General features: G+C 38.7%; 2 protein-coding genes across 2 annotated transcripts in view; both read left to right on the forward strand.

Annotated features, from left to right (window-relative positions):
* The first annotated feature begins 215 nt into the window (after positions 1-215).
* On the forward strand, positions 216-9,390 carry LOC133523434 (NEDD8-conjugating enzyme Ubc12). The gene is made up of 4 exons (XM_061859015.1): positions 216-521; positions 713-846; positions 4,453-4,620; positions 7,134-9,390. Exons 1-4 carry the CDS (start codon positions 413-415, stop codon positions 7,272-7,274), a joined length of 552 nt encoding a protein of 183 aa, XP_061714999.1. The 5' UTR covers positions 216-412; the 3' UTR covers positions 7,275-9,390.
* Positions 9,391-10,200: 810 nt separating this feature from the next.
* The window catches only part of LOC133523421 (uncharacterized), a 44,134-nt gene continuing 40,542 nt past the window's right edge, over positions 10,201-13,792 (forward strand). The window contains exon 1 of the mRNA XM_061858991.1: positions 10,201-11,130. Coding sequence (XP_061714975.1) covers positions 11,061-11,130 — 70 coding nt within the window. The 5' untranslated portion in view covers positions 10,201-11,060. The remainder of the gene's footprint in view (positions 11,131-13,792) is intronic.

Raw genomic sequence — 13,792 nt, forward strand, 5'->3', positions numbered from 1 at the left:
TTCTTGTATATATATATACATATATTTCGGGGATCTCGGAAACGGCTCTAACGATTTCGATGAAATTTGCTATATGGGGGTTTTCGGGGGCGAAAAATCGATATAGCTAGGTCTTATCTCTGGAAACACGTGCATTTTTGAGTTTCAATATGTTTTCCGAGCAAAGCTCGGTCTCCCAGATATTGTATATTCTATCTGTGGTCAAAATTGTCTGAACGACTGTCTCGTCAACTCGTTTGTGATTGGTCTATAATACACTTTTTAACATCGTTAGCTAGTTACCAATCAAATCTACAGAAAAATATAATTATTTATTATTTTACTAATCGCAAGAAAGTTGTGTCCTGTGTACAAAAATACTTTGTGGAATAAATCGTGTTATAATTTCTATTATATCGATTAGAATAGGACAATGATTAAACTTTTTTCATTGAAACAGCAAAAGAAAGATGAAGAGGGTACAGCGAGAGCTGGTGGTTCACAAAAGAAAGCGTCGGCAGCCCAGCTGCGGATTACAAAAGGTAAGAGACACCATAGAATAAGACGTATGATCTTGAAAGTAATATATTGTATATTGCTGAAAACTAAGACTTGCGTTGACTAAAGCTCACTTTGCTGAGCTATAACCTACGTCAGCATCACCTCATCATGACACATACACTCATTTTTACTCGAAACAAGCCTTTCAATTGCAATACACATTTCTTTACAGATTTGAATGAGCTGAATTTGCCCAAGACCTGCAGTACAGAGTTTCCAGATCAAGATGATTTACTCAATTTTAAACTGATAATATGCCCTGATGAGGGTTTCTATCGAGGAGGCAGATTTGTATTTAGTTTTAAGGTAAGTCTTCTGTCAAAAGTGCTACTACAGATTTTTACACCCTTGTACTCATATATTAATTACTGATTGCTTCCTACACCTAGTTAGAATTACCTACTCTTTCTATAAAGAAGTATTGATCAAAAAATAAAAAGAAATCTTGAAAGTGCATTCCTTTTGTTACCATGAAAATTAACAGAAAGAGTAATATAAGTAGACAAGAAAAAAAAAAAACAAAAGGAAAGAAAAGCAAGGGAAAAAAAAAAAAAAAAGATATAATGAAAAAAATAAATGAATGATTTTTTTTTTTAATGAAGGAAAGAATGGCTAAACCCCTGCATCAATGTTGCATAAGTTGAAAATTAGGGACTCCTAACTTTGGTGTCGAACTTTGTCCAAGTGAAATATTAATATAACAATTTTACCAACAAGTAGACAAAAAAGACTACTGACACACAGACTGAAGCGTACGGTTGTTTTATGCAATCAACGTAGCATTTAACACAAACAATCACAGAATGTATGAATAATGACAATGCGCTTACCTTATTATCTTATTTATGATTAAATTTTTCCTACATTACAAATACAATACAAATACAAAATTCTTTATTTCCTTAAAATACACATGACCATGATTTATGGGATGGAGCCGCCCGGTAAGCAAAGAATTGCCTGTGTTGGGAGGCACAGCTCTTCCCTACGTTAACACCAAAACAACAAGTAAATTATTTATACAAGATATGATAACCTAAATATCTAAAAATATAATTTCTAAATATTTAATATGCTTATAAATTAAGTATTAAATTTGAAGACTTATTTTATTCCGTTATATTTGCATTCCGTTGATTGCATAAAACAACCATGGGCTTGATAGCCAAACCATTAGCAACTATGAAACTATTAGATATAATTACTTAGCCCAAACAAGCCCAAAAATAGATTGATTAGTTACATAAAAGGGGACACTTATAAACCTCATCTCTCTTATCAAAATTAAAAACAAAGACAAAAAAAGGCCTCTATATGCATAGCAGCATGGAATGCTAATGGCATAGCTCCTATAAAAATTGAACAAGTCATACAAAATTGTTATTATGTTAATATCTGAAACACATCTTAATGAGAGAAAAACCTTTCTAATTCAGAATTATGATGTCTACTACACTAACCATCCTGATGGCAGCTCCCATGATGGGCCAGATGTGATGGGAAAGAAACATCAAACATTACATATACCATCAGCTCTGAGAGGATTACCTACGAGCCCCGACAATCACACTAGAAGACAAAAATGTATCTATCAATGTTAGTAGTGTTTACTGTCTGCCAAAACACAGACTATCTCATGAAATGTTTAACTATTTTTAAACCCTTCGAGACAAATACATATGTGAAGAAAATTGGAACAGGAAACACACACTGGGGATCATGGTTGATTTAATTTTTTTTTACTACACATTAAATTTGTCAACAGGCAAACCAACTTATTGATCAAATGACCAAAACAATTTTTTTGACTTCTTTATCATTTAGGGACTTGCAGATCACTCACCAATATGTACATTTAGTAGAACCACATTTTAACCTTACACAATCATATTATATTATTTAATTTAATTTCTACCTTATACAATCATAAACGGACTGGATAGCTTTTGCTAAATTCCTGGAGGAAAAAACGAATCTGAAAGTTAAGTGATACTGATGATGATGCAACATTTTATATAACTAATTTGATACAGGAAGCAGCTTGGTGCTGTACACCGTATCTCCAAACAACAAGTAGACTTCTGGTAAACATTCCCTCTGCATATGAGAAAATTTCGCAGATCAGAAGAATGTGGCAACTTAACACATTTACTACCGGGAACCCACCTGGTGGGCACTCGTGAACTTTGTTCAGATGCTGGACAACCCGCTGAGCGGGTTGTTTTGTACGAAGCTATGGACCACCGGTTTCTGGGGCAGTGCGCCGTTTTTTGTCTGGCAGTGAATATGTTAACCTTTTAACCACTTAGAATTTTTCATCAAGCAGGCTTGTGTCACCACCGGTAAGCGATCAGCAACTATTACTGCCTCTTCAGGCTCCAAGAGAACTACAAAAAGCATTAACAATGAAATGAACTTCATAAGCAATGAGAAGGCTGGATTCAACTTAATAACTGCAGAAGTTCTGAAAGAAATACTTAAAAAGTTATTGCCAATCGACTATGCTATTTAATGCCGTAATGCAAATAAAATGTTATCCTAGACTATGGGCAGTATCTTAAATCGGTATGATACCCAAACCTGGAAAGGTGTCCACAGATCCAAGCTTCTTCAGACTATAACTGGTCTTCTACTGATAATGTCCTAACTCTTCATAAACATTTTTCTGCAGAAACTCAAGCCAAACCTAGAGAAAGAAGCTATTATACTCAACCACCAGTTTGGATTGTGAGAACAGCATTCAACAGTAGAACAAGTACATACATCAGTGGGAAACAGGATAAAAAAGTCTTTGGAAAAAAAAAACTGTGCCACTGTATTTTAGATATCCAGCAAGCATTTTGTAGAGAGCACTATTATTTCGAAACTCATTTTAGGTGGTATGAAGATCTAGAATATAAGACAAAATTGTGGTTAAATTTGGTGATGAAGTATCCTAGTTGTACAACATCATACTTCTGTCCCGGAAGGCGGCCGTGTTCTTTACTCTAATTTACAGCTGACGATAGCCACGATAGCGACGATAGCTGAGTAGTAACGGCAACATATGCTGACGATACGGCCTGCCTTGCAAGACAGCTGAAAAATTACAAGTTTTTTTTATTTCAAACAATGTTACGCATTATTAAATATGTTAAAACGGGTCACTCACGTATTTTAAGTCGAAAACGCTCAACATGTTTCACTTCGTACCCAGGAGTGTCCTCAGGGTCGAGCGTTTTGACTTAAAATACGTGAATGACCCGTTTTTACATTTTTAGGGTTCCGTACCCAAAGGGTCAAACGGGACCCTATTATTGAGACTTCGCTGTCCGTCCATCCGTCCGTCTATCACCAGGCTGTATCTCATGAACCGTGATAGCTAGACAGTTAAAATTTTCACAGATGATGTATTTCTGTTGCCGCTATAACAACAAATATTAAAAACAGAATAAAATAAATATTTAAGGGGGGCTTCCATACAACAAACATAATTTTTTGCCGTTTTTATAAATAATGGTACGGAACCCTTCGCTTCGTGCGCGAGTCTGACTGCCGGTTTTTTAAATATGTCTGTGTCTCACGGAGGTTTTGTTATTAAAATGTTACGCATTACATTGCAATAAACCATTCTTGTTTCCCTAAATCTCAAAGACCAGCCCGTAATACAACAGAACCGTATGTAAACAATATATACCTTCTTCAAGGTTAAAAACTAACAAAAAATTGGGGACAGAAATAATAAGTTACGACTTATATTTATTAGTATTCTCGATTCATAAGTGGTAAAAAGTTCAGCCAGTTCAGTTCAGTATAATTTTATTGTAGAGTAGATCCTTTGTGCCCAGTTGGCACCAGAAAATCAGAGACATCTAAGCTCTGACGTTTCCATCTTTTCTGTATTAATTTATGTATGCCATTCCTTACTTACAGGTAGGACCAAACTATCCTCACGAACCTCCCAAGGTGAAATGTGAGACGGCCGTATACCATCCTAACATAGACCTTGAAGGAAATGTCTGCCTCAACATATTAAGAGAAGACTGGAAACCAGTGCTGACAGTCAACTCCATAGTGTACGGGCTGCAATACTTATTCCTGGTAAGAAAAACTTAGTTTAATAGTCATTATTATTATTATTATGTCTGTCTTTTACAAATTCTCGGGACCATGGGGTCCCGGACATTTGGAAAGCGTGCGTGGGGCCGAAGCCAACACGTAGAGGCCCCTTGTAATAAGACAATTTACTCTAAATGTAACGTGACACCGACCGACGATTATCCTTGTTCACACTATAGCAGTGCACAGAAATACGAGCCCTGATAAGTGTAGGACTATTGTAAAAAACCGGCCAAGACCATGTCGGGCCATGCTCAGAGCTGATCATATCCGCTATAGTTTTCATTTAATGTCTTTCTTAAGCTCTACTTCCAAGATTTTTTTCATATTTTTTTGGACTATTGGTTCAAAAGTTAGTGGGGGGAACACATTTTTTTTTTCTTTCGGAGCAATTATCTCCGAATATATTAACTTTATCAAGAAATGTTTGTTGAAGACCCCTATTAGTTTGGAAAGACCTTTCCAACGATATCCCACACTGTAGGGTTGAAGCAAAAAAAATAATTCACCCCCACTTTACGTGTAGGGGTACCTCCCCAAAAAAAAAAATTTTTTAGATTTTATTGTACGACTTCGTCGGCTTTATTGATTTATATATCCATGCCAAATTTCAGCTTTCTAGCACTAAGGACCACGAAGCAAAGCCTCGGACAGACAGACATACGGACATGGCGAAACTATAAGGGTTGACTACGGAACCCTAAAAAAGGGTACCAACATAAACTGGGCTATTGGGTTGAGTTGCAAATGGACTGGTAACCTGGACTATGGAGGATACTATGGCAACTGCCCTGAGCATATGTTTTTAAAAACACGACAAAATGGGCAGGTGGTGACTCGCCAACTCACAATATCCCCGGTCCCCAAAAACGGCCGCTCGCACGGAGCGACAAGGGGACAACATTGCGTGAGCGGCTCAGGGTGTGGAGAGGTGTACGCCACTTTCTACCCAGTGGCTGTTAACAGCCACTGTGCCAACTCGCGTCTTATGCAAATTTCACTTCCACCATGCTGGCATATAGCTCTGACACCCCACTCTGGACGGCCGGTAAAGGCAAGCCAGAGGTGAGAGTCCTGCGGCCCCTGCTCAGTGTTCACTCCAGCCGGCCAATCAAGGCAAGCCGGAGAGAGGGGCCTGACCGACTCTCGGGGGTATGGGACCCAAGGGACGTCACTTCCCATTCAGCTCGCCACAAGCTGCCGTGGGGACTTATTATTATTATTATAGCTTTATTTGCTCAGTGGAAAGCCTCCTCAAAACCCTTCCATTTCTCTCTGTTTTTTGCTGTTTCCATCCAGTTCTTTCCAGCTAGTTTTATGATGTCGTCTGCCCATTGTTTCTTAGGTTTTCCTCGTCCTCTTTTTTTTCTTGGTCCTGTCCATTCTGTTACCCTTAAGGTCCACCTTCCGTCCAAATATCTGGACAAATGGCCAGCCCATTTCCACTTTAGTTGTAGGGCTTGTTTTAATGCATCTATAATATTCGTTCTCTTTCTTGCCCTAGTTTCTGATTTTTTGTATTTTCCTGAGTTTTAAGATTCTTTTCTCCATCGCATGTTGAAATTTTGTTTCTAATTCTGCCTGTGAATGTCCATGTCTGGCATCCATATGTTAGACTGGGCAATATGCTATGCATGTGTCCATTATGACCTTTTTAGGTTTGGGGGGTAGTCTCCTTTAAGTACCTCTTTCTGCGCCCAGTATTTCCGCCATGCACTGTTTATCCTTCTTTCTACTTCATTCTCGTTGTTCTTTGTGTTAAACGAGACTTGTTTCCCGAGGTAAACATAGTCATTTACATATTCGACTAGGTTCCCAGTAATCTCAATTGGTTTGATTTGGCTGTTGGTCATCACTTTAGTTTTCCCTGTGTTCATGTACAAACCGACTCTCTTGCTTTCATCTGCAAGTGTCTGCATTTGCAATAGTCATTATAGTCAAACCAATTTGTCAGTAGATTAAGGCGCAAAATTCAAAATTTGTGGAGAAGGTCGACTATTTGTGCTGCCTTTGTTTTAATTTGTCTACTATATCCTAAATAATAAAATTACATTTTACGTGCCTCGATTTGTACAACCGGTCTGTGATGATTGCACCTTTATGTTAGTAGCGCCTTGTTGACTACAATGAGCCTCTGCTTAAATGACATTGTCATAGAGAACAGTCTCATACAAATACAGTACGATGTACGATTATTTCCACTTTGACACTCGGAACGTCTCGGTTTTAATCTTAAAGTTTAGTGTTTTCACATAGAGTATATAAAAGCCTAGAATTACTCATATAAAATATCCAAATCATTAATTAATAATCAAACTTTATTAATGTTCTAAATATTCAAATATAATATATTCAACTTTTAACGACATATGTAACGGGTTACCTTTTATAAGGACTAGCATATTAGCACGAAATATATTATCTAAAATGTTTGGAAATAAATTACTGTAATTTTCCCTATATAAGTACTGTACTAACCAATTGGTATTCCCCAGGAACCCAATCCAGAGGACCCACTGAACAAGGAGGCGGCAGACGAGCTGCAGAGCAACAGGCGGTTGTTCGAGCAGCACGTGCAGCGCGCCATGCGCGGCGGCTACGTCGGCTCCTCCTACTTCGAGCGCTGCCTTAAGTGACCCACGAACCAGCTGTGAATACCCTCAACAAAGCATTTTTTATTTCTTTAGAAAATTACATCACGCTATATTTATGAGATAGGTCAGTGTTTTAGCTAAACCGGTATTATTAATGCAAATAAACTTAACATGTATCATTTGAAATACTCATGGCTCTGTAGCTGTATGCTTTTTACGATTTTTAATTTGACTTCAGTGATATACAGCCGAATCTAAATTATTAGTTGAACAATAGATTGCTAGTACAAAGAGTAACATTTCGCACCACAGACAAGATATTAACTAGCTAGACTGCGTTTGTGTCCTTTGGCAAGCATTCATCTCTAAATGACAAGTATGAACCTAAGTGCAAGAGGGACAAATGTCTTACGTCGACTATGTGTACTCATTTTAATGGAACAGATGGACACTGCTGACTGAATTATGGATTGTAAGTCGTTAGCAGACAAAATCTTATAGGCATCCGTATATAATAGTTCAGTTGTCTGTGGTTATAAAAAGACGGACAATATTTGTTGCGAATCGAGGCGTACGCAATTTATTGTTTTTGCCAATATGTATGGACAAATTTGAACACCAAACAGGTAGCGCAAATTTTGTTTCGCCTTTTATGCCTTGACAACACGAACCGAGTACAGTGGCAAGAGAGTGCCCTCGGCCGGGTACTGAGTACGGAGCACTCGGCCGAGGGCTCTCTATCGCTACTGTACTCGTTACGCGTGATCAAGGCATTAGTGATAAATTGAGTGCCTGCCTCAGTGTACATAGGTACATCTTTCTTTTATAATTCTTTTGGAACGAAGCACCTTGGTGAACTCGCCTTTGCAGTGTTTTATAATAAACTCTAAATAAGAAAACTGTTATTTTGTTTCGTAAATATGATAGTAATATTCATATAAAATGTCAGGGTTCAACTGCTACTTCGCTGCGTAGATTTTGACCAAAGTAGCAGCAGTTTGCTTGATTGGGTTCTGTAAAACACTGTAAACTACGAATTCATTATTGTGATTTTTTTTTCGGTTAGACATTTGCAGGTCATTTATCAAATCTTGTGGAAGAAAAATAAATACCATTACTAATATAACAGTATGTATACGATGTCAAAATGCTAACCCGTATTTATGAATACGCGTGAGTGGCGGGGCGCATTACAAGCGTACGTTTAGTACGAGGACGGAGGCACTTCTTTCTGCCTTTATACACTCATGTTCCGTTGTGGGTTATGCAATTGTGCACTTAATGTAACAGTTATCATTATCAATATGTATTTTCAGGAACTGATCTTTACTTTTAGCTGGTATACAAATTTGAAGTAGTGAATCAAATTATCTATCTAATATTAGTACTTCTAATATTAGTCGTTCTACTCTATTTTCTAATACGTACGGTACGGTGGGCCGCTAGAGGTTTTGTGTGTCTGTTAATTCAGTACACATTGAAACTGAAAGTTTTTCCATTGTCAGAAGTCCAAGAGATGGTTACATGTTTCTACCGTAGCCAGGATTTTGATAAATCAACGTGTCCATCACCTTTGATGTCAGAAAATGTGCAAGACTTGCTATACACCGACGTATCGTTATACCGCTCACAAGCCAGCCATTAACGTTTCTTACTACAATAATGCTATTTATGTACTTGTCTACAGCAAAAGTATTATATTATTTCTCCACTATATATAAGATTGTAACTCTATTTGTCTCTACAGATTTGAGTTATATTTGTTTCTCGGCAACTTGACACTGCATTGTTAATAGAAAGTGCTGAAGGGTACACTGAAGAGACCATTGCTGCTCATATGATAATATCTTGTGAACTGCAAGTCCAACTAAGTAGTTTACTTTATAAGATTTTAATGTAACTTTATGAATATTTTGTATAATTTTGTAATCCTAATTCACGAGAAATCACTTTTTCCAATAGGATTTATCCCAAGCTTTATGTGTTTTCTTTTTTGTTGTTAATGATAACTTTCAAGTAACTGTTAGCTATATTATAGCTAAATGTGAACATCAAAAATAAAAGTATATACATAGTAAATGTTTCGGTCTGTAAAATATATTAAGATTACTTTTGAGAATAAACTGTGAAATAAATAGTTGTATTTATTAGCAATGCATCTTCGTGTTGTTTACATTTAGTTAATTAAATAATTAAATCCTTTATGTAACTTATGTAGGTAAATATGAGTCGTGAATGATTGCGCTCATTTGGGGTTAGTAGGATAGCATACGCAAAAATTAACACATATGTGTATTTATTAGTTTACCAAGAGGGCAATTCGAATTCATCAAAAATCATTAGCGTTTCATAACAAGATTTTAAAGTTCGAATCGCCTGCAGCCATATTTACCAATGAAACTCCTCTCTTTCGTAATAGGGACGTTGATCGTGTTTTATAATTTCACACTACGGTACAAAGAGCATATAATCACTACGTTTTACTACGGTATGCTCGCAACAAAAGCGATGTAAGTATTCCTATCTGTGCCCGCACCTGTCACTTGAGGGCAAATGGGAATGTCTAGATCAAAGAATACAATACTCACAAGGAGGTCTAGATTTATTTCCATTTGTTACCACGTGCAAAGATATGAAGGAGACGAGATGAGAGAAAGAGAGAGAGATTCCTTCTCATAATATGTGCCCCGGCGGGCAGGAAGGAATGGTTCCCGTCTGTGCCTGCTCTACGTAACCCATGCGGGAACAGATAGGAAAACAAACACCAATAGAGTTCGTGAGGAACTTTACTCTTTGGGAAAGACAGCCGTTTGTATTTCATACAAACTCCATAGTGGCTAATCGTTTTGACAGTGCGAAAAAAGAATATATATGTCTTGTCAGTCAAACACCGTATAATAGCTACCCTACCCTATGGTAGCTACCTATTAGAAACAAAAAATAAATTGTAGTTTCGCCGGCGAGAACATGGGAGAAGTAAGATGAAAAAAAAAGTAGATATATCTAAAGGTGACAGTGACAGACGGCGCGAGCGACGCGAAGTGAGCCTTTATCCATAGGCCTTGAAGCGAGCTGCGGGCGAGTGACAGTCTCCTTCCGCCTGGCAGTCCGCGCGGCGTGAGTCAGCCCGAGCCTCGCAGTCGCACCGCTCACCACCGTCAGTATCACTCCCGCCGTCGGCCGCACCACGCACTCGTGCTCGCGCTCGCTCACTGCACGCTCTCTCCACACTGCGGCGTGTTCAAAGCATAGGTGTTTCGGTTACGCCACTCGGTTGCGAAAGTCTGCGCGATGATATACAAGTGAGAGCCGACATCGGACGCCAGGGTAACGCTCATCGCGCACGGTGAGCCAGTTTATTCGACGAGAGACATTTGAAACGCGCCAGCTGTGAGGGACGGGGGGCGCAACGGCGTCGGTTGCACACGCGGGAGCGACGTTTCCTAACACATTTACTTTACTGTGAGAGAGCTACGAAAACCAATTTTTAATGTGTCAAGTCAGTATAGCATATTGCTGCTACGTCAGATCGCAGAACGCCTCGAGCAGGAACTACAAGGTTATGCAAATGAGTTCTGAACGCTTCTATACTAGGGGTAATCAAAAGACCATTCATAACTTCAATAAACTTTAACGTACAGGTTACCGTACGATAGTCTAAGTGCTTATCTATCGTTTCTCTATTATCGTTCGGTGTCGCGATCGCTAATTGCTAATTACTGTGGGAGTCGAGTGATAAGAAGTCGGCGCGTTATCTGCGGGCGAGGGCGACGGAGCGCGGAGCACTCGCGGTACAGCAGGGCAGCAGCAGCATTCGCCTCAGCAGCGATGGCGGCCGTGCAGGAGGAGACGCTGCTCGCGCGCTGCGAGATCCCCATCATCGACCTGGCGCACATAGGTGAGCCTTCTTACTTTCGCTTGCTCATTGTCACCGTCGCCGACCGAGCGCATTCACTTTATTAAACACGGTCAGCGTCGAACCAGACCGCTGCCTAAATCTTACTACAAATATAACGGTCGATCCCAATTCTTTACTTACCTACACAAACAACAAAGCGATGGCGAAACGTTTGTTACCTGCGCGCGCATCCTTATTATTATATTAAAAAAGCTGGCGGACTAGATCCCGCGCAGCATTGCGTGCTTAGCGAAGCGACAGCTGTGCCCCGAGACTCCCTACCTGCTACGATTTGATTAACGTCCAACACAAATTGCCCTCGCGTTCATCCCGCTCGAGTTCAAAGACCGCACACCAGTTATTTAGAAGTCAGTCTGAGAGTTCAACTCGGTTCATGCACCTAGTTCATAAATCTTCCCGAACACTGCCGACCCACATAGACGCTGCATCTTTCAGTAGACTGGACGTAAATAATGAGGTCACTGGAAGTAGTAAACAAAGACTGAAATTACTGAAAGGATGAGTAAGGGGCATGTCCACGGCGCCACTACAGGCAACCGACCGCTATGAGTCAACAACAAACATCCTTCTAAGAATTGACAAAGCGGGTTTTGTGTAATAATGCATTAAAATGTTACCGTTACTTCTTTACAATACTACCTATATGTATATAAATTAATAGTTTAAACAACACTAGAAAAACACGCTTTTATAAATGCACGTAAAAAGTCCATTACGAGACACTAGAAAAACACGCTTTTATAAATGCACGTAAAAAGTCCATTACGAGACCTTTCTCACAAGTGCAAACACGACTATGATACGATATTCCATCATAGAATGCCAGTGCCTATCTTCCGGCTTCATCATCAGACCTAGAAACCTAATCGTGGTCAAAGTTCATTACAAGACTTATTACAAATCCAAACACAGCTATGATACGATGTTCCATCATGAAGTTTCAGTTCATATCTCTCATCAGATCAGTTCGACAGTACCATATTATTGTATTGTCATCAGAACTACATACAGCTGCCAGTTTTCATGACGACTACGATCCTTGGAAGATGGTTAAATTAGTTACCTTAGATTCCATTACATTGTTAGTTACATACAGGTCGACCTAATAAAAGCGTGTTAATAAAAACAATCGACTCGATCTTATCGAATTAAATCATTTTTTATTTAGCATTGAATTGAAAACGTTACTTTGCAAGCATACCTACATAAATTATAGACGCAACAAAATATGAAATGGAGCTTGAGTAGTTGATCGGGTGGTTGTTGCTACACAAGTCGGAAGCCGTGGCTTCTAACTTAGGGAGCAGACACAAAAAAAGGAAGCTTTGCAACTGGGGGCAACGGCCGGCGGTCCCGCGCTCCCTTCCACATGCCACTGCGTTTCCCGATTCGCACTCGTCCCCATCCTACATGATTCTAGGTATAAGTACTCTCATCTCCTTCTCTTGCGTATACATCATGAATCTCATTTTATAAAATAAATAGAACTATGTAGGTATTAGAATTCCGTTGGGCTGACCGTACGAAAGGAGTTCAAAGCCAAAATTTTTAATTAGTGAGTAAAGTTAACATGTAATTGGAAGCCTACCGTAGAATCATTTCAAATTGATAAATGGAAAGTTATTATGTAGTATTTTATTTATACGGTACGTCAGTGTCGAATAATCTGTAGCAGTCAAAGTGGCCACATAGTTCGGTACACGTACACCATACTAAATATATGGTGTACCGAACTATTTGGCTACTTTGGTTGCTACAAAGTATTTGACGCTGACTGTACCTAACTATGACATAGTTCTATAGTTTGTAAAGTGTGTTCTAGGGCACCCTCCTAAACTATGGTTTCAGGCAACTGAAAAAAGCATTTGAAGATGCGCAATTCAACAAAAACATAGATATTCATTTGATTTCAGTGTCCTTATTTTTAATACGGAAAAGATAAACGCAAAGAACCTAAATATCTCTGTATAACCTGAGGCCCAGATAAAATGAATATTACTAAGTACAGAAAATTTTATAAACAATCAAGTAGGTAGGAGTTTTATCGCAGAATCAGATCCACTAGAGCGATTAGTGGTAATCGGCCAGATATAAGGATCAGGCACTGTAATTTATTAATTATATATTAATTCGGCCACATATACGTTTACACTTTTGCATCTTACTGCTTTGTAATAAGGCGAATATGGCGCGGGATAGCGCCATCTATTTCGGATTTCAAACACACCTCACTATTCACCTCTTGGTATACGATTGTTTCATTTTTTTATACTTTACACCTCTACCTTACACAATCAATAATTCTGTGCTAAAAGCCCATCACAGACGGAGCGATAATATATATTAATATACCGTTCCGTAAGATAGCAATATATATCTGATAGTATAGCTAAGCACCCCACACGATACAAAATATAGTCGCTGTCTGTCTAGCACCTACATTGTGCATTGTGAAATATACCAAAATATATCGTAATAAACCGAGCTATATATAGCAAGGTATCCAAGATGCCTTGCTATAAGATTTCGTAATATGCTAAAATTATTATAGCTTCGTGTGTGGACTCTGTCAAACAGTACGTAAAATATTTCATAATATGCCTTGCTATATCTATTGGTATATTATCGATCCGTCTGTGAC

Source organism: Cydia pomonella, chromosome 1 (genome assembly GCF_033807575.1).
Source record: "Cydia pomonella isolate Wapato2018A chromosome 1, ilCydPomo1, whole genome shotgun sequence".
NCBI lineage: Eukaryota > Metazoa > Arthropoda > Insecta > Lepidoptera > Tortricidae > Cydia > Cydia pomonella.

Coding starts and splice junctions, on each gene's coding strand:
- LOC133523434 (XM_061859015.1), top strand. CDS start 413: ATGATTAAACTTTTTTCATTGAAACAGCAAAAGAAAGATGAAGAGGGT. Junction 522..712: donor CCAGCTGCGGATTACAAAAG/GTAAGAGACACC, acceptor ATTTCTTTACAG/ATTTGAATGAGCTGAATTTG. Junction 847..4,452: donor GATTTGTATTTAGTTTTAAG/GTAAGTCTTCTG, acceptor CCTTACTTACAG/GTAGGACCAAACTATCCTCA.